Below are 21,249 nucleotides of genomic sequence, written 5' to 3'. Positions count from 1 at the left end.
TAACTGAAAAGCACTGAGAGAGTTTGACTCCAAACTAAAATTTAAATTAAGTAACTAAATAAACCAACAGTCTGCCCTCCCCATCTGAATTGATCCTTCAGAGCCTAATTAAAGAAGACACTCAAAGCTTAGGTTTATGTTCAATTTGCTTTGCAGCTTGACTCCTCTGGGTTGTGGTTTTAAGGATTTTTGGCTTTGAGCATGTTTGTTTTTTTGGGCGTCAGCAACGAAGGAAAATAAATTCAAGCTTCTTAGAAAACTGGGAACTTGGTGTAGGTTTTTTCATAGAAGTCAGAGCAGCTGGTGTGTGTTTTTCTCACAAAGCAAAAGATACAGGAGCATTCCTCCAATGTAGTAGGATGGAAACAGTTCATTAATTGAATGGCAATGCTTATTTTACACGAGGAGGTTGGTTTCCAGTATTTTCTGAGGTACTTTATTGCTGTGGGATGGAGGCTGTTCCTGGGGTGAATGTGGGTGATCGGGGGAGAGGAGGAAGGGGGTACAAGGCAGTCATTTCAGCAGCAAGGCAGAAAGTGAAGCAAACAGCCCTTTTTTTGCACAGTATTTATACATACGCCATGCACAACGTGTTTGTTGACTCAGGACTTTGTGGTCCAATGTAGAGGAAGCACGTAAGGCCCTTCTCCCTTCAGAAGGGAAGATGTGAGACTCCTCAGTGATACTACCTTTCATCTGAAGTGCTGCACTGAGCAGTCCTGAAATAAATACCTAGTAAGGAAAATAGCCAGATTTGTGGTCCTGAGTTGAGGGAAGTAAATCACAAGGAATATATTTAGTACTGTGACAACGATAAACTTTTTAAAAGGGCAGGAAAAATCACTTCTTGCAAAAACAATCACCCCATCATATCTCTTACTATCCATCTTACCATCCATCCATTTTCAATTGTTTGCATTTTGAATTGGAGGAGAAAAGGTGATGGGGAGACTTTCAATGGCACACAGGTTTTAAAAACTTACTCCGTAATATTAATAAATAATATCTTCTCTTTCCGTGAGTATGATTAGAGAAATTTAACTGGAAACAAAAGCAAAGAAAAACATACACAGTGCTGTACTCTGTGCTCTCCAAAACCTGGCAAGGTGTTTAAATTTGCCTTGAATTTGATTTCTAAAGGGAGATGAAATGTCTCAAGCTTTCATAAAACAGGCCCAGAGGTCTGGCTTCTGCAAGAGTCACAGACCCTGGATATCTCTGAGCTGGTTTTGGACCCTCTGGCAATGTGAACACAGAAGTGTGGGAATCCTGGCTTGCTGATTTTTTTTTGTTTTGTTTTAAATTTCTGACTCCTTGTCTGTGAGAACTGTTGTGCCTCATCATAAAACTGAGGTTCCCAGGACTTGTAGAGTACAACTGCAGCATCCCTCGTTTTGCTCACATGCAGAATAACTTCCAACTAGGACTTCTCTCAAATGCTTAAACAAGATTTATCAGATGACAATCAAGTTGTTATTGTAGCACAGCCAATTGTTTTGTGGGCTGAGACAGCTAAAAGCTGCCAATACAGCCAGAATTGGCAGAGAGGTGTGGCAAAGCCTGCATTAACTGCAGGACTAGTGGACAACCTCCTCATTTCCTTTCCCAGTTGAGAAATCCTAAGTACAAGGTGAAGATGCCCTGGGCAGCTGAGGGGGAATGAAGTTGGACAGGGAGAGGCTTGATGCTTCTGATACGACTTTGTGCAACTTCCATCAGGAATCATCTATGCCTTGGAGAGGCTGTTTTTAAATAATGCAGAAATGCTGATTCCTGCCAAGCTATGCAGTATGCAGGCAGAGGGAACCTTACAGCACATCAGTTAAGACTTTGGGAGTAATGAGAAGAGGGCAGGGGGAGGACACACCTAGATGGGTAAGATGCAGAGAAGCCACTTGAGGGTAAAAAGGCAATTATACATCTTTTCTGAGACACATTTCCATTGACACACATAACAGAAGTTTGCTCTCTTTCTTAATGATGCTTTTTGTTACTCATAGAACAGGACCCATTCAGACTTTGGCTGAACTCTATTGACTCTGCTTGTCTTCTTAGACAAGATTGAATATGACCCAATTCCTCCACATGCCCTTTATTTTTTAATACTGTTATTATATGTAGTGTTGCTGTGATTTTTTTTTTTAACACTCTCTAGTGAAAAACAGGCTAAGTACTTTATTTTATGGGTGGGGTTTTTTGTTTGTTTGCTTGCATGAATGTAGGTGCTTAACACTTTGCCATTATCTCAGTTACATTCTGATGGGATTGATAGACCACAGGCTGAGAAGTACCACCACATGTGGCTCCTATCATTGAAGTGTTCTGTCTAATACCTTCTGTTACAGTTTTTTCTTAAAGAACATCTAAAGAAGGTGTTGCAGCACTGGCAAATCAAATATAACAGTTGGGCGATTGAGTAGTGTAAGACAGCTGCAAAAGTGGATCAAAGCTCCTGTCCTCCAACATCTGAAATAAAGAAGGTTGTTGTTGTGACATGTACCATTGCTGACATCCTGTTCAGGCTTTATACTGTGAAAAAACAATGAATTACGTTTTATTACAGAATTCTATAAATGCCATAAGAAGTTAATCTCAGTCATGTAGAACCAAATCGTACTTGGACTTAGTGAAAATACCCATTGTGGAATTAACTAGAAAAGCAGAGAAGTATTTAAATACCTAGGAAATGGAAAGGAAATTAAACTGCTACAGTTTAAACTCTTTTTCTCCTTTCTGACACGAGCTCCTATGGCATTTGGAGGATGCATGTAAATAGGGAGCAAAGGGAGAGAAACTCTGACACCAAGAGGACAGTTCTGTTGAACCTGAGGAAGAGTGGACAGCAAGTGACCTGCTGGTCATACTGTCTCATTTATCACTCATAAGCTGACAGGTCTTCTGTTGATGGGTGGTGTAAAATAAATCCATTAATAGAAAGGCTACCTGATCTATCTCACAAAAAAGGGGGGTGACATCCTGACTTCTTGAAGTCTGGAGTTCAGCCACTGAGTCCGGTCAGCACAAAGCAGTGCAGGTGGCACCCAGTGTGTCACTGAAGCATGGCCTTGAAGGCATCACCCTCTTGCTAACCACACACCTTTGGGAGTGGCAGCCGTGACTCAGTGCCACCTGCAGTGTCTACAGGTTTGGTAACATTTTCTGAATGCACCCTGCAGCAAAAGCCTTCAGTGTCACGTGCTTTTAATTTAGAACAGCAAATGGAGCCGGGGTCAGCTGAAACTTTGCACTTGGCCTGGGACGGGCTGAAAGAGCTGCAGTTTCAGCACAGCTGATCTAAGACTTGGGTTTGTTGTGGAAGCTGAACTCAAGTGAGTTAGAGCTGGTTCGGGGTGCTGTGCTGAGTGTTTTCTTGGCAAGCAGGGCCACGGGCTGCAGTGCCCTTAGCTGGTGTTCAGAAACACTGTGAAGCTAGATGTAAAGTAACCTGAAATGTCTGGGTTCTGCCCCTTCCTCCTAAGTATATCTAACGAGACTGCTTTGTAGGTCACTCTGTTGCATCTCTGTGTACTGTCACAAATTTGGTACTGTTCAGAAGAGTCTGGAGAGCAGCTTTTAAATAAAGCTGCAGGTAAAATGCTAAGATTTACAGAATATATATTTGTATCAATAAAGCCTGCTCTTTTGCATAGCACCAATGAAACAATTTTCAGCTGTTCCCCTTGCTTGCTTCTGTGCTGATAGAGTGGCTGGGGACCGGTGTGTGAGCTGAGGTGCATGTGGAGGATGTGATGTGCATTTGCATGGAGGAACAGTGGCATGACTGCTGTGAATGTGAATACCCCATGGAAGGGATTGTGCAGCTGCCAAAGTTGGTTGCAAAATTGCCTTCGAGTTTGTTGCTGCACAGTGAAACCCAGGGAATATGATAAGAAGGGCTTGGCCACCTCTTCCTTCTAGCTGTGCATGTCCTGGAGTTTTGTGGAGCATTTCATATTTCAGCTTCCTGATTCTGCTAAGGCTTGTTACTACTCTAGAGATGAGAGAAACTCCAGATACTATCAGGTGTTGGTGCCAAGATTAAAAAACCTATCTCTTCTGGTTGCTTTTTATTTTATTTAAGAACCTTACAACCTTTAGTCCTGTCTTTAAGTGCAGCATTAACAATGGGAATTAATTTATGTCCAGGTGGGGAAAACCTGCCTCTTCCTTTTAATCATATGGCCTTTTAAAAGGCATTTCCCTGTTGTGCCTGCTTGGCCAAATTGTCTTTGTCAGCTTCTTTGAGTACTAGGCCATAATATTTTGCTAAATCATAGAAGAATCCTAGAATCGTTTAGGTTGGAAAAGACCTCTAAGATCATCAAGTCCAACCATGAACCCAACACCACCATGCCCACTAAACCATGTCCTGAAAATTCCATGTCTACACATTTTTTTAATACCTCCAGGGATGATGACTCCACCACTTTCATGGTCAGCTTGCTCTGACGCTGGACCACTCTTTTAGTAAAGAAATTGTTCTTAATATCCAACCTAAACCTCCCTTGGCTCAACTTGAGGCCATTTTCTCTCATCCTATCACTTGTTACTTGGAGAAGAGAACAACCCCCACCTCCCTACAGCCTCCTTTCAGGTTGCTGTAGAGGGCAATGAGATCTCCTCTCAGCCTCCTCATCTCCAGACTAAACAACCCAAATTCCCTCAGCCACTCCTCAGAACACCTGTGCTCTAGACCCTTCACCAGCTGGGTAGCTTTTCTCTGGACATGCTCCAGCACCTCAGTGTCCTTGTAGTGAGGGGCCCAGACCTGCACACAGTACTTGAGGTGCCATCTCACCAGTGCCAGTTACGGGAGCACGATCACCTCCCTACTCCTGCTGGCCACACTATTCCTGATACAAGCCAGGATACCACTGGCCTGCTTGGCCACCTGGGCACACTGATGGCTCATGTTCAGCTGGCTGCCCCAGATCCTTTCCTGGGAGGTATCTTTCCAGCCACTCTTCCCCAGGCCTGTAGCCTTTCATGGGGTTGTTGTGACGCAAGTGCAGGACCATGCACGTGGCCTTGTTAAACCTTTACACAGTTGACCTTGGCCCATCCAAGCCTGTCCAGACCCCTATGTAGAGCCTCCCTACTCTCAGGCAGATCAACAGTCCTGCCTGATTTGTTGTCATCAGCAAACTTAACTTATCCATATAACTGATAAAGATATTAAATGACAGAGTTCATGCCTCCTGATCCAACATGTCCAAAATTTGTTCCTCTATATCCATTTAGCATGAAATTGTGCTATAAGACAGTTGGGATGATCCTGAAGATAAATAGATTCACATTGTGCTAATGTTTTTTCTTTGTCTTTGCAGCTGCAAGTAGTGAGAATTGTGTTGGTGCTATTATTTTAGGAGAAGAATCAGTTTGAATCCCACACTGAGAATATTTTTAAACAAGGTAGAGCCAACCAAGGACCTTTACGCTTTTGGTTGTAATATATATGTAGTGTGGAGTACTGGCAGTTCACTGAATCACACGTTGGAGAATTTAATACCATGCTGGCAGGCATCTTTGTGTGTTACTGTCTGATGCTGTGCAAGACAGCAACAGTTTATAAAGAGATTTTTTCCCTGGAAATACACTAGGTATACAAACAGAGGCTGTACAATCCTATTTGCCATATTCTTATGAAGAGCTGAGGATTTCCTGATAGCTCTGCAGATGCCAGATGTCACAGATCCTGTGTTTTTCTGGCATATATTTGGTACCTGAGTTTGAAAGGGCAGAAAAAGCTACTGCAATCTGTTTTTTCTTCACTGTTATGGTTGGTCATAACTGTTACATGAAGTGCCTGGATGAACAAAAGCAAGAGTAAGCCCTTCTGACCTGTAGCATGTGTACATACATGTGAAACCTCCAGCCTTTTGGTGAAAAAGAGGTAAAATAGGGACAACACTGAAAGCTTTGAATAGTTGCAGTTCAGGGGTAGGAGCTTGGACTTTTGGTTGTTCCAAACCTGATACTTTTCCCCTTATGGATTTTTGTAATCTCCCTTGGAGAGGAGTGAAAAGATGCAATCACATCACATAACAGGGGATCCATCTCTCTCTTTGACAAGCATGATAGGTCTGGATCATGAGCACCTAATACAGCACACTTAAGATAAATGTGAAATTGCTGTAGGTAGCTAAGGAGAGGGGAAGTGCAAGGTTAGTAAGTAGAGATCCTTTTTATAAAGCCAGTTGGAATAGCTAGAAATTTTAGGTGCTGAAGTTGGGGACTTTTGGTAAAATATCTCTGTGGTGTGCTATGGTTTTTTTTTAAATCTGCCTGTATGAAGTTCTAATTTCTGGAGCAGAAGATCTGCATTGTTTATTTCTCTCTGTCACTTACATGCAGTGTTGCAGATAAAGCTGCCTAGCTTTTGAGTATGGAAAGTCCCTGCTCATGTACCTATGTCATGTACCTCTGCTTTCTGCATAGACAACAGATAAGACCTTTGGTTTAGCCTTCCATGCTGCTCTTTAAAATCTCTCTGGAAGACTTTACAATAACTGAAAAAAATGTAGACTTCAGGATTTCTTGGTAATCCCTTAATGAAAAAAACAATAAACTCCTTATTGAACTGTTTTGTACAATTCTGGAATATAGAGGAAAAAAATTAACTTCTTTGCAGCATTCCTTAATAATGCCAAATTACTGCCTTAAGAACATTGTCTTGCTTTTTGGCCTTCCAGTAGAAAATAGTCCAAAAACATAGGTAAGACTCAGAGATCGTCTTCTAGACCTTGCAGAGCTAGTTAAACTGAAGAACCCAATATTAGCACTGTGGGAAAGGAAGATCAGCTCTGGAGTGTGAAAATATTTCAAGTAGTGTTACCCATTCTGTAATAAAGTCTGGACCTTCACAACAAAATCAGACGGTCTTCACATGTGCATTAGGCTGCAGAGAGGAGAGTCTTGCTGTTTTTCAGGGACTATTTTTTTCATATAGAATTTCAGGAAATAATTTGTTTGTAAGGTCCTTTCTTTGTGTTATGATCCCATTAAGTAAACAAAGGCAAGAAGTTGATCTATGAGGAAAAGAAGCTTGAGACCACGTACCTTCAACACATAAAGTTTCTGACTCCTCTTGAAGCTGTTGGTTGGAGATACACATTAAAGCTGACAAACTCCGAAACTTTACAAGCAGAGGTGATTGAGCACATTTATAATTTAACTACGAGAAATTATGCAAATTTATCTATGTTGTCATTTCTCAAGCTTCAAGGCTATTTTTCATCATCTAGTTCAGTAGGGTTAGCAGAGTAATCCAAGAATCGTTAGACTTCACATAAATTGTTACATTTCAGAAAGGAGCCAGAAACCTCTTCTGGGTTGCTGGTCATTTCTTGTTGGAAATAACTTGTTGGTGTGTTGAGGCAAAGTAGGAAAGAAGCAGCCATCACTGAAAAACACATATTCGCTGCACAGATCAATAGGGGCTGGGGTCTCCTTCACTCCCCTTACACAACTACTGCAAACCAATCTTGTAACTCATCTGAGACTTACCCATGTACCCACCATGAACTGTGTTCTGCAGTGGAATTGGATCCTCCCAAGTTTGGGCAGTGTGAACTGAGATGCCTGTAGAGAGGAACCTGCAAGTTGTTCTAAGAGGTCAGGATCCTGACGTCTGTGCAGTGACTGCAACACAAATGTTAAATTGATGTGTGTGCTGAGCATCAGCTTGCATTTCATCTGCTTTGTTGTCCCTGTCTGTCAGTTTTAATTGTCCAAACTTCAGCGTTCTTCACTTCTGACATTTGTACACAATATGTATAATCTGTTCTATTTAGGATTCTGTGTTCAGTTCTCTCCTCTCCCCCTCTTTTCCCCCTCTGCTCACAGCAGCTTCCCTAATACAATGGCATAAATTCCATCATGATTTAAAGGACTCATATGTAAAGGAGCGAGACCTTCTTCTGGAAGGAAGATTGTACTTAATTGCAAGAATGAGGCAAATGGCCAAAGTGCTGACATATTTAATGAAACCTTTTATTTTGCTCTCTAACTGCCACTGAAGTGAGAGTTGCAGCACTTGGCTATTGTTGCTGTTGCCAATGATGGAAAATAAATAGTAGTACAGAAGCTGTAATGGGTTGGAATAGTGCTCTCTTTTTTTTCTTTTCTGTCACTGAAATTTGTTTTGTGGCATCATTTTGGGGGGAAGGGTGTCTTGATGTTTGTTGGTTTTTGCAGCTTTTCCTAAAGGCAGTCAGGACCAGTCTGGCTTCTACGACAAGCTGTTCTGCAGCTACACTTCTGTCGTCTTGGATTTTCTATGTATTTGAATGAATGTATTTGCTTTGTTGTTTGCTTTGGACAGATCCTGGGTCTTTGGATCTTGGAATGTCTTTCTTTTTTTTTTTTTTTTTTTTCTGTTTTTTTTTCCCACTAAGTCTTGAAAAAGTTTCCATCCCAGAAACACTGCTTATGTACTTAGAGTATTATTCTAAAAATGCTTTTAATATTAAGTAGAAATGTCAAAGTGGAGGCTAAAAGTGGCTGTTAATTTAAGAATATGTGTTTGGGATTATGGTTTTCCTCCAGATAGATTATGAGGGTTAGGCACAGAAGAGTGAGTGGTCCTTAGGTTTGACCAGGAGTAGCTTTTGGTAGAGGGTTGAACAGACTATGCAGACGATATGAAGGGGGAGGAAGTTAAACATGAAATGTAAATTGTGTGTAGAAAGGCTGAGAAGATGAGTGGATGAGATGGCAGATGATTAGAGAAATACAGTCGTTGTGCCATCAACAACACAGTGTTCTGTAGGTTTTTTTATTTTCCACCTTCAGTGCTTTACTTTTTGGCCTTCATTTTGAGAATTAAACCTAAGGCTGTGTCTTGCAGACATTTTTCTACATATCAGAAAGAACTACTTATACTTGAAAGGAAATTTATTATTATTTTTTTAACCACAGGATGCCAGAGATATGCACACCCTGCCCAGCAGAATGGGTGAAAGCCCAAAATGTATGGGTTTTTCCTTTGATATGAAAACATTTGCACAGCTCTTATAAAGATTTAGAGCTTTAGTTTCCAAGATAGCACCCCCGTTGTTAATCCCATCTGTACTCTGTGGGATATCTCTAGTGACATACCACTAACATTTGAGGTAAAAATAGGCTCTTTTGCTGAGAGACAGTAAGAAACAACAAGACTTCTGCCATGGTAAAACTTATCATATAGTCATATTAATTTACATGCCACTCACGCTGACCTATCTCAACTAGCAGAAAACTGAGAGTAGGTACAGACAGGTTGGGGGAGAACATCTATTCATGCTGTGCAAAGCTTCAGTATTCCAGGTAGATGCAATGTGAAAGTGGCTTTTTATTAGTTTTGTTGTTTTGTTGGGTTTTGTTTTGGTTTTCATTTTGGTACAGGGTTTTTAAAGGGTTTTTAGGCTTTTTCTAGAATATTTATTCACTAATATGAATGAAATCTGTGATTTAAAGCAGGATTAATATGGTGGGAGATCAGCAGTAATTGTGATATGCCTCTGTAGAATACTGAGGGGTTATTTTATGCAGATTGATGGGATGGCATTTGAAAGTATGACATTTTTCCTTTCAATTTATGTGAGAGATGTGTTGAAATTACTGATCTGGCTTTGTACATCCATTAATGTCCAGTTAACTTTTACAAATGATTATTGGGTTTTCTTTGTGTATCTTCATTTATTTTTTTTTACCGCCCCCCTCCCCCCCCCCGCCCCGCTAAGCTCATTTCACATAAATGTTTTGCCAGATAGATGTGAAATGCTGTCCTATCTTCAGCATCTTTAACCATCCTGCTTGGCACTTTCCTGTCATTCCTATCTTTGCTTTCAAACCTCTCCCTTACTTCCTTCCCACTCCCTGCCAACCAGCTTTGCTGCAGGTCACTGATGTATTAAATATACCCCAACCCCGAAAGAGCCTCCATAGCCCCATGGCTAGAGCAGGTGGGATTTAATGCACATGCACACACGTGAAAAAATAAGACCTTTGCTCTACGGAGTCTGTATTTATACAAAGGGGAGGGAACCCGGGTGGGGAGCATGAGCCAGAGCCGCTGTGCTGTGACCAGTATTTGTCCTCCTTGAGAAGTGGGAATTTATTGTTCATGTCTGATTTGAACCTGCTGACTGCCACAAATGCCAAGCTATTGCCTGTTTATACATATTTCTCTTTTAATTCCCTGCTGTAAGCTTTTCTGGTCAGGATATTTTGTAAGGTAATTTCTGATTTGTTCTCTGTGTTATGTACCTGGAAACATCATGTGGAATTAGTCTACACTAAGTGGGAGCAAAGGGTGAAAGACTTATTTTAGTTTGCTTGGTGGCAGCTGTGGAGCATTACTAAAGCAAGTTGTTTAATTTCTCAGCCTGAAACTAAGGTGTCTGTGCTCTCAGTAGGCAAATCCCTTGCAGAAGATGGTGCCTCAAACCATCAAAATGTGATGAGGAGAAGTAGGTGGTGGCAGTGCAAAGCTGGCAGGGGTACAAAGATTTATTTGGGTTGCCAGTAGAGGAGCTGGGACAGTCCATCAGCAAGCAATTGGTGGGGAAGCAGCAGAGTGGCCACTCTGCTGGTGGGAGAAGCCATCCCATTTGGTACCTCCACCTGGCACCTCTGGCCCCACATGTGTTGATGGACCCCACTGGGGAGGATGGGGGAAGTGATGGTAAAAATGCTGCCCCTTCTGCAGGGCAGGGTGCTCCAAACCCATAAAGGATCTCACTGATGCCAGTTGGCAGTTGCACTCTTGACCCTGTTTGATGCCTGTGGTGTGTAAGTGGTGGCATGTTGGATTTAAATTGAATATATCTGTGTGCTTGTGTAGGGCCTCCAGGGTGTAGGGTGGGTTCTCCAGCCTCAGTGACGACATAAAAGTATTAAACCATTTTACAGTAGGTAAAGTGGGTACAGTTAGAAGCTTTTGGTTTGAATTGCTTGTCTTTTAAAATAAAACACTTTGGTTTTTTTTTTGTTTGTTTTTTTTTTCTCACCTTACCTGCTGGAAACAGGCATCGGAGGAAGTGTCAAAATCTCTGCAAGCCATGAAGGAAATTCTGTGTGGGAACACAGACAAGGAGCCACCTACAGAAATAGTGGCTCAGCTGGCACAAGAGCTATACAACAGTGGCCTTCTAGTGACACTTATTGCCAACCTGCAGCTGATAGATTTTGAGGTAGGTCAATGTGCACAAACCTTTTTGACAGCATGGTCCTGGTGTTGTCAGTGAGGATAGCTGTGTTTTTCTGAAGTCTAAGTAATTTTATTTTACTCAAAACTGGTTTTTGCAAGCTTCAGAAAGTAGCTGCTGTAGATTGCTCAGTGTCCTGGTAGAGGTGCTCACATACAGTTTGCAATGCATCTGATGTTTTAATTTTATTTTTTTTTAATTTAAACAAAAAAAAACAATAAAGAAATATTGCTCTGTGTATCCAAACAAGATAGGAAATGATGCTGAGAATACTGCCTATGACCAACCTTGTAAGCTGCAGTGATTAACCTCTTACAGGGATAGTACAACTGGAGTCAGCCACTGTCTCTGAAGAGTGTGTCCAGCTTAGAAAGGGGTCTGGGGACATGGAAAGAAAATAATTGGAATGATGGGAAAATCTCATGTGAGAAGGACTGAAAAAAAGTTGGGATGTTTTTTTTGAGAGGAAAAGAGTTGAAAAATATGTTAAAAACTGACAGCAAGGGACAAGGTAAATTGGGTTGCCCCCAATTAGTTCTTCAGATTAAAAGAAGAAAGGCATATAACTTGTTTTGTTGTTGTTTGGGGTTTTTTTTGCCAGCAGAAAGATTAATATGAACAAAACAGACCTGTGTATATATATAGAATTAATTATATAATCCGTGGCATTCCTTGCCAGTTTTGTTGTTAAAGCTGAGAACTTCACAGGCAGCTACTAAGGCAACTGAACTTAGAACTAAGGAGAAGAGTTATGGTAGAAAAGGTTGCAGTAATTCAGGATAAATATAAAAACTTTTAATTGACCTTTGAGTGGCAGGGACTGGGAAGAAACTTTGTCACTGGAAGGTCATGATATTATTTCTGTGGTCTAGGGTCAGCTGGGATAGTGGTCCCAAGGGACTGCTGCTATGAGTCCTGTGATTTCTATGGCTCCTGGGTGCTGGTGAATTGCCACAAGTGCCTGAGCATCTCCAAGCAGGGAGAAATCCCCAGCTCCCAGGAACCAAACCTCCACCACTGAGGTCTGAAGCAGGGGTGGTGTCCAATGTGTAGGGCAGGGTGGCTGCTGAATTTAAAAACCAGTTCCCTCGAGGCCAAGGCCTCAGAGCCACCTTTTGTGGGAGTTACTTTCTTGTGGAAGTTTTCTCTCCTTGTTGAAGTAATTTTTTAAACTTTTCTTTCCATCTTGCAAATGAATGAAAGGGAGGAACAGTAACAGATTTGTTTTCTTATTCACGCTCTTCATCACACCCCAAAGACAGGATTCAAGAGACTGATTTATTTATTTTGTATTAATTTTTGAAAGTGTTGTTAGTGGAGTTCTCTCACTCTTCCTCAGGTCTTAAGTTCAGAAGATTGTTTTTTCTGCTAAAATTTATTGAGATCCTTCCATTTGTCTTCTCCTTGCCACACCTGGTTACTCTTAAATGTTTTAACTACAAAAAAAAAGACAACCCAAATGAAACCAACAATCCAAACCTCTAGAAGCCCAGTAATTTATTTATTTGTTTTTACAAAAAAAAAAAAAAAAAAAAAAAAAAAAAGGAGAGGAAGGGAGGAGAAGATTGGTAGCGAATACAAAACAAAAAGGGAGCTACTGCAATTTTTTTGTTACCTGGTGGTCTGTGTTGCATTTGTCAGACAAAAAAATCTGTATGGACATAATTGAACACACAGTCTTCAAATGCAAGCACTGAAATACCTCATCTGTTGCTGAATTAGGTCCTTCCTGTGTGGAGGGCTCCAGAACTGGACACAGCACTCCAAGTGGGGTCTCACGAGTGCAGAGTAGAGTGGCAGGATCACCTCTGCTGGCCACGCTTCTTTTGATGCAGCCCAGGATGTGGTTGGATATCTGGGCTGCAAGCACACATTGCCAGCTCATGTTGAGCTTCTCATTGACCAGCGCTCCCAGGCCCTTCTCCTCAGGGCTGTTCTCAATCCATTCTCTGCCCAACCTGTATTTGTGCTTGGGATTGCCCCAAGCCAGGTGCAGGACCCTGCACTTCCACTTGACATTGCCCATTATGACATCACCCATTATAATGTCTCCCTTTATGATGTCACCCATTATGACTTCTCTATTTATGACCTCTCCCTTGTCACATCTTCCATTATGACATCTCTGTTGATGATGTATCCCTTTATTTCATCTTCCATTTTGATGTCAGCCCTTTTGACGTCTCCCTTATGACGTCTTCCATTATGACATCACCAATCATGACATCTCCCTGTATGAAGTCAAGCATTATAACCTCTCCCATTATGACTTTTCCCTTTATGACATCTCCCTTTACAACGTCTCCCTTTATGACATCTACAGTTGTGACTTCCCCATTTATGATGTGGCTAATTAGGATGTCTCCCATTATGCAGTCTCCATTTATTACATCTCCTCTTACTGTTATTACAAACAATTTTAGTAACTCTTACTGCAAAATAGAGTTTTCCATGATAAAACCTTTTCAATCATTTAGCAAAGCTGCTATACATGCTCGTTTGGCAAAACAGTAGAAATGAAAGTGAACATTGAACAAGCAGAGTAAGAGCAGGTGCTGCTTTTTCTTCATATTCCTATTGACTTCTTCAGTTCATCAGCTTCTCTGCTGCCATTTTGTTATATTGGTGGCCACAACTGGCATTTAGGTTTCTTTGTTGAACAAGTAATTTAATCACTTTATAGCATGCAAATTAATTTTTTTTATCCGTATGACATGGTAGAAAGCAAAATCTGAAATTACTTGAAAATCTGATTTGTGTAGGGAATATTGTTTATGTAGGTTAGTTCATTTTGTCCTGACTCCCTGTCTCCTCCTCACCAGCCCTGTTGCCCTCTTTGATCCCAGTTTTGCACAGTTGTACATAACTTTTGAAGATGTGTTTTCAAAGACTTCATGAAACTGTTTGGAAGAGTGAGACCGGAGCTAATGCTCCCACCAAGAAAAAGGCAGGAGCAGACACTCAGGTCCTATCTCATTTGTGTTTCATCTACCAGTGCATTACAACATGTGTGGACAGGCTTGCCTGTAGGGGAGACTCATCCTTGCTTATATCCATCTAGAGAAAGCACAGGTTTATTCCTTCTGCCACTCAAGAAACAAGATATGATTTTGGTGATGATATTGTTACAAAGCACTAAAGTTGGGTTTGGGCAGGAGCCCAGAATCAAGATCAGAGTGAATTTTTTAGAAATTTATCGTTGAACTTTGGAGAACTGAAGAAAATGTGCATAGAGGAAAAGTTAATTAACAGAAATAGCATCACTAAGTGCATGTAAGCTTATAGGTTCACAAACTATAAAGCCACTCAAAGAGGCAGTAAGTAGCCACAAGCTTGTGTTACAAGCTCTCCCTTACTTTGTCTTGGAATAGGAGCCAAATTATGGCATAGGTATAATGAATTTTTTTTTTTATATCATTATATCCTCTGCAGGTTTTTTTTGTTCTTGTCTAGACACTTTTTATCCATGCTGCCTTATCTTGTGCTTCAGTGGCCATATGTATTTCATTTTAAAGCAAAATCAAATCACAGGTCCGAGTGAGAAGTGTTGCAAAAGTATTCCTACAATTTTTATAGATGTATGGTGTGGAGGGAAATCTGCCTTGGTTCCCTCCTATCTGCCTCCATTCCCTCCAGAAGAACCCAGAGAGACCAGCTTCTTTGGCTTTCACCATTGTTGGTCTAAAGAAAATTGGGTATAATTTGATATATAGATATATCCTCTCTGAGATTTAAGTATCAAACTATGTATGTATCTCCTCTCTGCCATTGGATATAAAGCTGAAGTGCACCTAATATTAAGTAACTAATATAAAATTTGGCATAGAAGAGATGAACACTTAATTTTTGGCCATTTTCACCCTGCCCTTTCAACAGCTCTTTTCTCTCTGGAATATTTTTGTCCTGGAGTAACTGCTGAAGCCACTGGGGATCACGGGATTCCAGACGTACGTTACGGGTGTTGCAAAGATAAGGGAGAACAGGATGACTTTATAAAGAATTAGCCTAATTAAGTGCATGTCCAAGGGTCAGAAGTGTTGCAGACAAAGGCAGATGGACTGGTTTGCTCTGATCTGACTATCCTATTTAATTCTCCAGGTCTCCAAGCCAGCTGGGTTGGAATGAGTAGGAGAGCAGAATGTTTTGCATTTCTCAGCAGTGATTTATTTGTAGAGGTGAAACCAGGGAGTTTCCTTCTGTGTGAAACTATCTGCTCCTTGGCTATCAATGTTCAATAAATTCTCTGCCAAGGAGTGTTTGTCCCCTCAAGACAGATCAATGAGCATGTACGGATTATAAGTAACCTTTTGCTTTAGCTTGTCCTGTGCATAGTGACCTGCTGTTGACTCAGTGCCTCGGTTACTGGCCATTAGTGCCACAGTCTCTCTCCCCCCAGCATTGATTTCACACAACAATTTGTCTCCTGTGGCCAGGGGGGAAAGTGGTGGGGGAGGCACAGGACTTCTAATGCAAGATGTATTGGCAAACCGTGAACAGAACATAATTTGGAAGGGCCTTCTGAAAAGCTGTTTGCACGGGGAAGCATTTGAAGACAAAATGAGGTTGCGCAGATGTGCACACAGGAGAAAACTAGGATAAAGGGAAGGCTCTGAGTTGTGACTGAAACAGAGACGTGTATGCGAGGCAGCCTTTCTATCAGTAGTAATTAAGTCACTCTTCAGGGTGAAATAATGAGTGCAGTTTCAAATTTAACCGTGATTTTTAAAAACGCAGCCACACTTGGTGTTGGTTGCATTTGAACAATGAAAACCTTCAGCTTTGTAACCCTTGGCTGTGGTGCCTGGTGCTTGGTACCAGCCTGAGGGTTTACACGGGAGGCTGCAAGAACATGTTAGGCTCAGGGTAGTGGCTTGCTTTTCCAGAACTTTAATGTTGCTCTTTAAGATAGCCAGGCACTTGCTTGGCAGCATTAGGGGGACACACACATCTTCATTTTGAATGGGAGGCGTGTAAATGGGAGTGAGGGCATCAGGTAGCCTACAAAGCCCCTTGGTGGAAAAAGCCTTCTTCTGGTGTTGAAGAAACATCAAGTGTGAGGTGGTGGGGCTGTGGAAAGCCCAAAAAAAGAGGCTGACTTGTTTTGTTTTCAGTTTTATTTCTGCTTTAAATAGCCATTACAGTAAATGGTAATTAGTTTACCTTCTTCCAGTTGAAGATATATTTTGCTTCTTTAACAGGGCAAAAAGGACGTTTCCCAGATATTTAACAACATCTTGAGAAGACAAATTGGCACACGCAGCCCTACTGTGGAGTACATTAGTGCCCATCCACATATCCTATTCATGCTTCTAAAAGGGTGGGTGCTTTAATTTGATTTTCATTAAAAAGCATTGCCTGGAACATGCTGTCATGTTGCAGTTGATCTACTTACTCTTTTTTTTTCTTTTTCTTTTATTTACAAAAAAAAGGGGGTTCCAATTTTGTTTCAGAATTCTTATTTTATTTCTTTGATGCTGACTTTTCTTTCTACTTAGCAGTATACTTTCTAATGGCTGGCCTACTTTATTTGGCTGTTGCTTCTTCACCATTTCTTCATGTTGGAATAATTACGCACTGATTGTTTTTGACTGCTCCCCATGAGATGTGTACTTCAGTTCTTGCCCTAGACTGTTGTGTAGCATTGTTCATGACTGCTGAGTTTCATTTAGACCTTTTTGCATTTTGCATGAGTGACATATGGTGAGGTCTGTAAATAAACGGAGTCAAATGCTGGACCACCATGTGGTAAAACAGAGGGAAGGAAAAATGCATAAGAAGAATAGTTGTGTCTGCAGGGCAGACTTCTCCAATGCTTGTAGCCATGTGTGAACTTCAACTTTAAATTAATTCAGTAATGAATTCCACCATTTTCAGCATTAGGTTGTATTTTTGGTCACTGCTTAGCTGTAACCCGGTGGTTCCCAAGGTAAGTTGGCCAAGGAGGGGGAGTAGACTGCTGTGTGGAGAGGACATCAGCTGTAGTTGGATTCAGGAGTGCACAAGAGCTGGCCTAAAACTCTTGAGATTTCTGTCCTCTTTACTTTTGGCTAAAAGCACCTTCTGTTCAGTGAGAAGCTTTGCTTTTCCAGCCTTTGGAGTCTATTGTTTTCTTAGTTTTCTTACAGATTTAGGATTCTGTTTATTTTTCCCTAAGGAAAAGAGAATAAATGTGATTGGGATTAAATAACTGATGTAGAAATATGTGCATTTATTAGGTGATCAGTACGGAACAATGTAGTTGTATGGTCACACTAGTAACAGCCATTCAAGAACATGACATAAGCCTTTAAAATTAATGATTCTTAAGAGAATCCATTTTAAAAAAAAATGTCATTCTTTCTCTTGTTGTTGAAGATTTGCATTTTTACCATCTTCTCCACAGCCAGAGTCAGGAAAATACTTAAGCACCATCTAAGGCTTGTGCATGAGGAGACTGCAGCCCCCAGGGTAGAATTCCCTTCAGCCATCCTCCCTCCTCTCCCAGGGGCAGAGGCGAGCCAGGAGAGGGACAGGCCTGTGAGTCCTCTGAAGGAGTTGTTTCCTTCAAAACTGGCCATGTTCCAGCACAGCTGAGCAGGGAAAAAAAAAGAAACCAAGAGGAGTCATCAGTACCAGGGATTTCAAGAGCTGTCAGCTTGTGTCTGAACGTGGTGGCTGCAGCAGGAGGGGGTCAGAACCTGCTGCCATCCTTGAAGGCACCATCGCTGGTGGGGAGCCCGGGCTGCTGGCTGGGCTGAGCTGTGTCTTGCTCTCACAAGTAAAGAGATTTCTTGTGATTTAGCTTTGATCTTGAGACTCTTGTTTTGTGTTACTAAGCACCAGCTTCCTCAGAAAGAAAACCAGGAAGATAGCTAAATGGATTTTATTTAGTTTGTTCAATAAAATTCACCCTTTAGATAAACCCCAAGCTAGTAATTTCAGGCCAGGGATTATAATTGTTTCAGTCACCAATAAGTTGTACACCTGTTTTAATTTTCATGCACAGATACAGTAATTTTCTTCCCTTTTCTCTGTCTTTGCTTTGTCAATTTTTCACTCATTTTGCTTTTGCACATTGTACGTGTATCGCTACCATACGTCTGGGCTTTATTTAAAGCTGAAAATATTTTTGGATCATGTCCCAGATATTTTTTTTGGCATCTGTAACAACAAAAAAAATATTAAGAAGATAGTAAAGACTTTGTGTGATGCATATTTGTTGCTGACAGACATTTTACTGTAGCTGACCTGAGCCAGTGGATGTAATTAAATGGCATGATTTAAGTGCTTCTTTGGAGATTGCTGCTGCGTGCAGCAGCATGTTGGTCTTAGTTTGGTCCTCAGGCTCCTGGTTCTTGATTTCTTGGCTATCTCTGCCAAAAGAAATCACTGTACAAATCACTGTATCAGAATTGCCATTTCTGGAGTTTCTGTTAGAAAAGTGCTGTTGGAATTGATCAGCAGTAGTCTGTAAGACAGTCCTCCAGCCTGATGCTGTCTGAGCAGCTGCTGCAGAACAGTGTAATGATGTCAAACAGATGCTGCCTTACCTGCCTTGTCCTGCTGCTGGGACTGCCTCAAAATTATACTTCAACCAATGCCTCCAGCAAGGGTGGGGCCCTTGCTGCATGCAGGCAGCTGGTGGTGCTTGTGTGCAGTCATCTGCGGGAAACACACACTTCATGTTAGACACCACTGCTTGAAAATGTGAGTGGAGGACACATTTTCATAATTGTAATGCTAAATGCAATATATGAAGTAAAAATCTCCTTAAAGGAAAGTGGATTTGGCTGGCTAATGCCATTGAGTGTTTGTTCTATGACACTGTCTGGAGAGAAAAAATAGAAATTATACCATGACTACAAAAGAAACAGCCCAGTACTATTATGAAGGCTTGTCATTGTTTTGCTTTTATTGGATGCAAGAGTTCTTCTGCCCCCTGACAGTTCCCAACAGCTTCAACAAAAAAGTTGCTTTTTCATTGCATAATGTGAGCTCTGTTGAGTGGGAAGGATCCTGGATCGGAGCTCCCACCCAGCGTTTCCTGCCTTATACTCCAGTGGCACTGCCAGCTCGAGATAACTGTTCTTACCTTTTTGGCTTCATTTTACTTCTTGGCTACTTCCTTCCAGCTTCTCAGCTTTGGAAAAACACACAGCCCTTTTTTTTTTTCTTTTTTCTTTTTTTCTTTGTAGATTAATTGGCCTTCCTGCTGCATGAAGACTTGCTTTAATAGTGTCTTGCTTTCTGTGCATGCAGGCTTCGTGTATGAGTAGGATTTCAGATTAATACAATGTTTAGTGTATACAAACTTACTGGATATCTTTAGGTTGAATTTTTTTCTCTGGTGTCAGCATATTGTTTTAGCCCAGAAATAACTTTGGTCCTTTTGTAATTTAAAATATTTTTGTCTTTAGCACCATGAGGTGCTCAAGTCCTGTAGAGGACTTAAAGTTTGTGGCACTTGCATTGTTTCTCACAAGTGACAGATTTTTGTATGTATCATGCCACATGCTATCTAATGTACTCAGTCACTGCCCCAAGCTGTTTTGTGATGATCACTTCATATTACAGTGCAGTTAATGCTTTAATGGTATATTGGCTAAAGTTGCAGACTTCCCCCCGAGTTTAACCAAGGATAAACTCAAGCTATAAAAGTTAGTGTAAACCCAGATCAGAATATAGCTGTTTGTCAAGACCTCATGTCTCCCAGGCTCAGTGGTCTCCTAATCTCCTCCCTGTATTCCTTACCTTGAACCACCTTCTGCACTAGCCACACAAGTGGGATATTTTTTGGCTGAGATGCATCTGTGCTCTCAGTCCTGCCTCTTTCAGCCTCCACAGTAAGTGTTTAGAAATACTTCCAAGTACATCATTTCCTTTTCTGATTGCCCCCAGTAGAGAGTATATGGAGGCTTTTTTTTAGGTTGTAAGTTCATCTGAGCAGAGAAGAACTCAGTATTTTCTTTCTGGTGCGGGAGTCCATCAGCACAGATCACAAATTGCTCATCAGAAGCCATTTTGAAACACGTTTCTATAATTCCTGCCCGCTGGCTCTGCATGTAAGCCTGGGTGCAGAGAGTGTGCCAGTTATGACTGGGCAGCCTGTAAACTTCTTCCAGGCATATTCCAGGAGCCAAACCCAACTCCCCTTACTTATGTGAACAGCCAAAGGTCTGTAACCCACTTCCAGATAATGGAGCATTTGACGAAGAATGGTTCTGTTGATTCTTAGGTCTTTAAAAGTTATTGTGCTGGAAACAATATAATTTGCTTTTTTATTCCAACCAAAATATTCCTTGGCCAACTGTTAAGTATTTTCCTGGCTTCACTCTGCCTTTTTTTTTGCTTGAAACTTAGTATTCCTGTTAATGGAGTCAAGGAGAGGTACGCCCCAACGGAAAACATCAGCAAATCTCCATTGTCCACAGACTTATAAATTCACATTTGCAAATGTTTCCCAAAAGGAAACAAATAGGGGCTTGAGTGCCTGCATTTCCTTGAGGGTGGGAAGTTTGGAATAGTGGTTCATTTTTCATTAAGCCATTCATTGTGGACATCAGGTTGAAGTATGCAGCTCTGGTATGCTCACAAAACACTACCATTCTTTTAAATTGCAAGCTGGTGGTAAATTTGAGGGCCCACTCACTCACAGCACAGATGGCATTTTGTGTTTTTCTTCTTCTTTTTTTTTTTTTTTTTTTCTTTTGGCCTAGTGGTAGGAATTAATTGTTCAAAGGAAAAATGATGCTGATAAGCCCTGGGTGATAATACAGGGTTCTGATAAGAGTATAACCAGCTTATTGAAACAGAGCATGCTTTCTGTCCCTTTGGGCTTCATTGCTTCAACATGACTGAAGATTGCTGGAAGAAGTTCATTTTAAGTCCTTCCTGACCTCTTTTTTATTATTTTTTAAAATTTTTTAAAACTTCTAACAGTTTTGTTTCAGATTAATTTCAGCTTTAAACAAATCAAGACTTTATAGAAACAGAAGATGATCTGAATTGCCTCCCCCCTCCATGGCTTTCCAAGACTGAGGAGGGTGCTGGCTCCTGGCTATTGCAGTGCTTGTGCCCTAAC

At 41.1% G+C, this 21,249-nt stretch overlaps 1 protein-coding gene across 1 annotated transcript in view; it reads left to right on the top strand.

The window, feature by feature from the left end:
- The window catches only part of CAB39L (calcium binding protein 39-like), a 36,907-nt gene that overhangs the window by 1,113 nt on the left and 14,545 nt on the right, over window positions 1–21,249 (top strand). Inside the window, exons 2-3 of the mRNA XM_009999070.1 lie at window positions 11,010–11,174; window positions 16,388–16,506. Coding sequence (XP_009997372.1) covers window positions 11,010–11,174; window positions 16,388–16,506 — 284 coding nt within the window. The remainder of the gene's footprint in view (window positions 1–11,009; window positions 11,175–16,387; window positions 16,507–21,249) is intronic.

This window comes from Chaetura pelagica, unplaced genomic scaffold (genome assembly GCF_000747805.2).
Source record: "Chaetura pelagica isolate M959 unplaced genomic scaffold, ChaPel_1.0 scaffold226, whole genome shotgun sequence".
Classification (NCBI taxonomy): domain Eukaryota; kingdom Metazoa; phylum Chordata; class Aves; order Apodiformes; family Apodidae; genus Chaetura; species Chaetura pelagica.
This window is presented reverse-complemented; position numbering and strand designations above follow the sequence as displayed.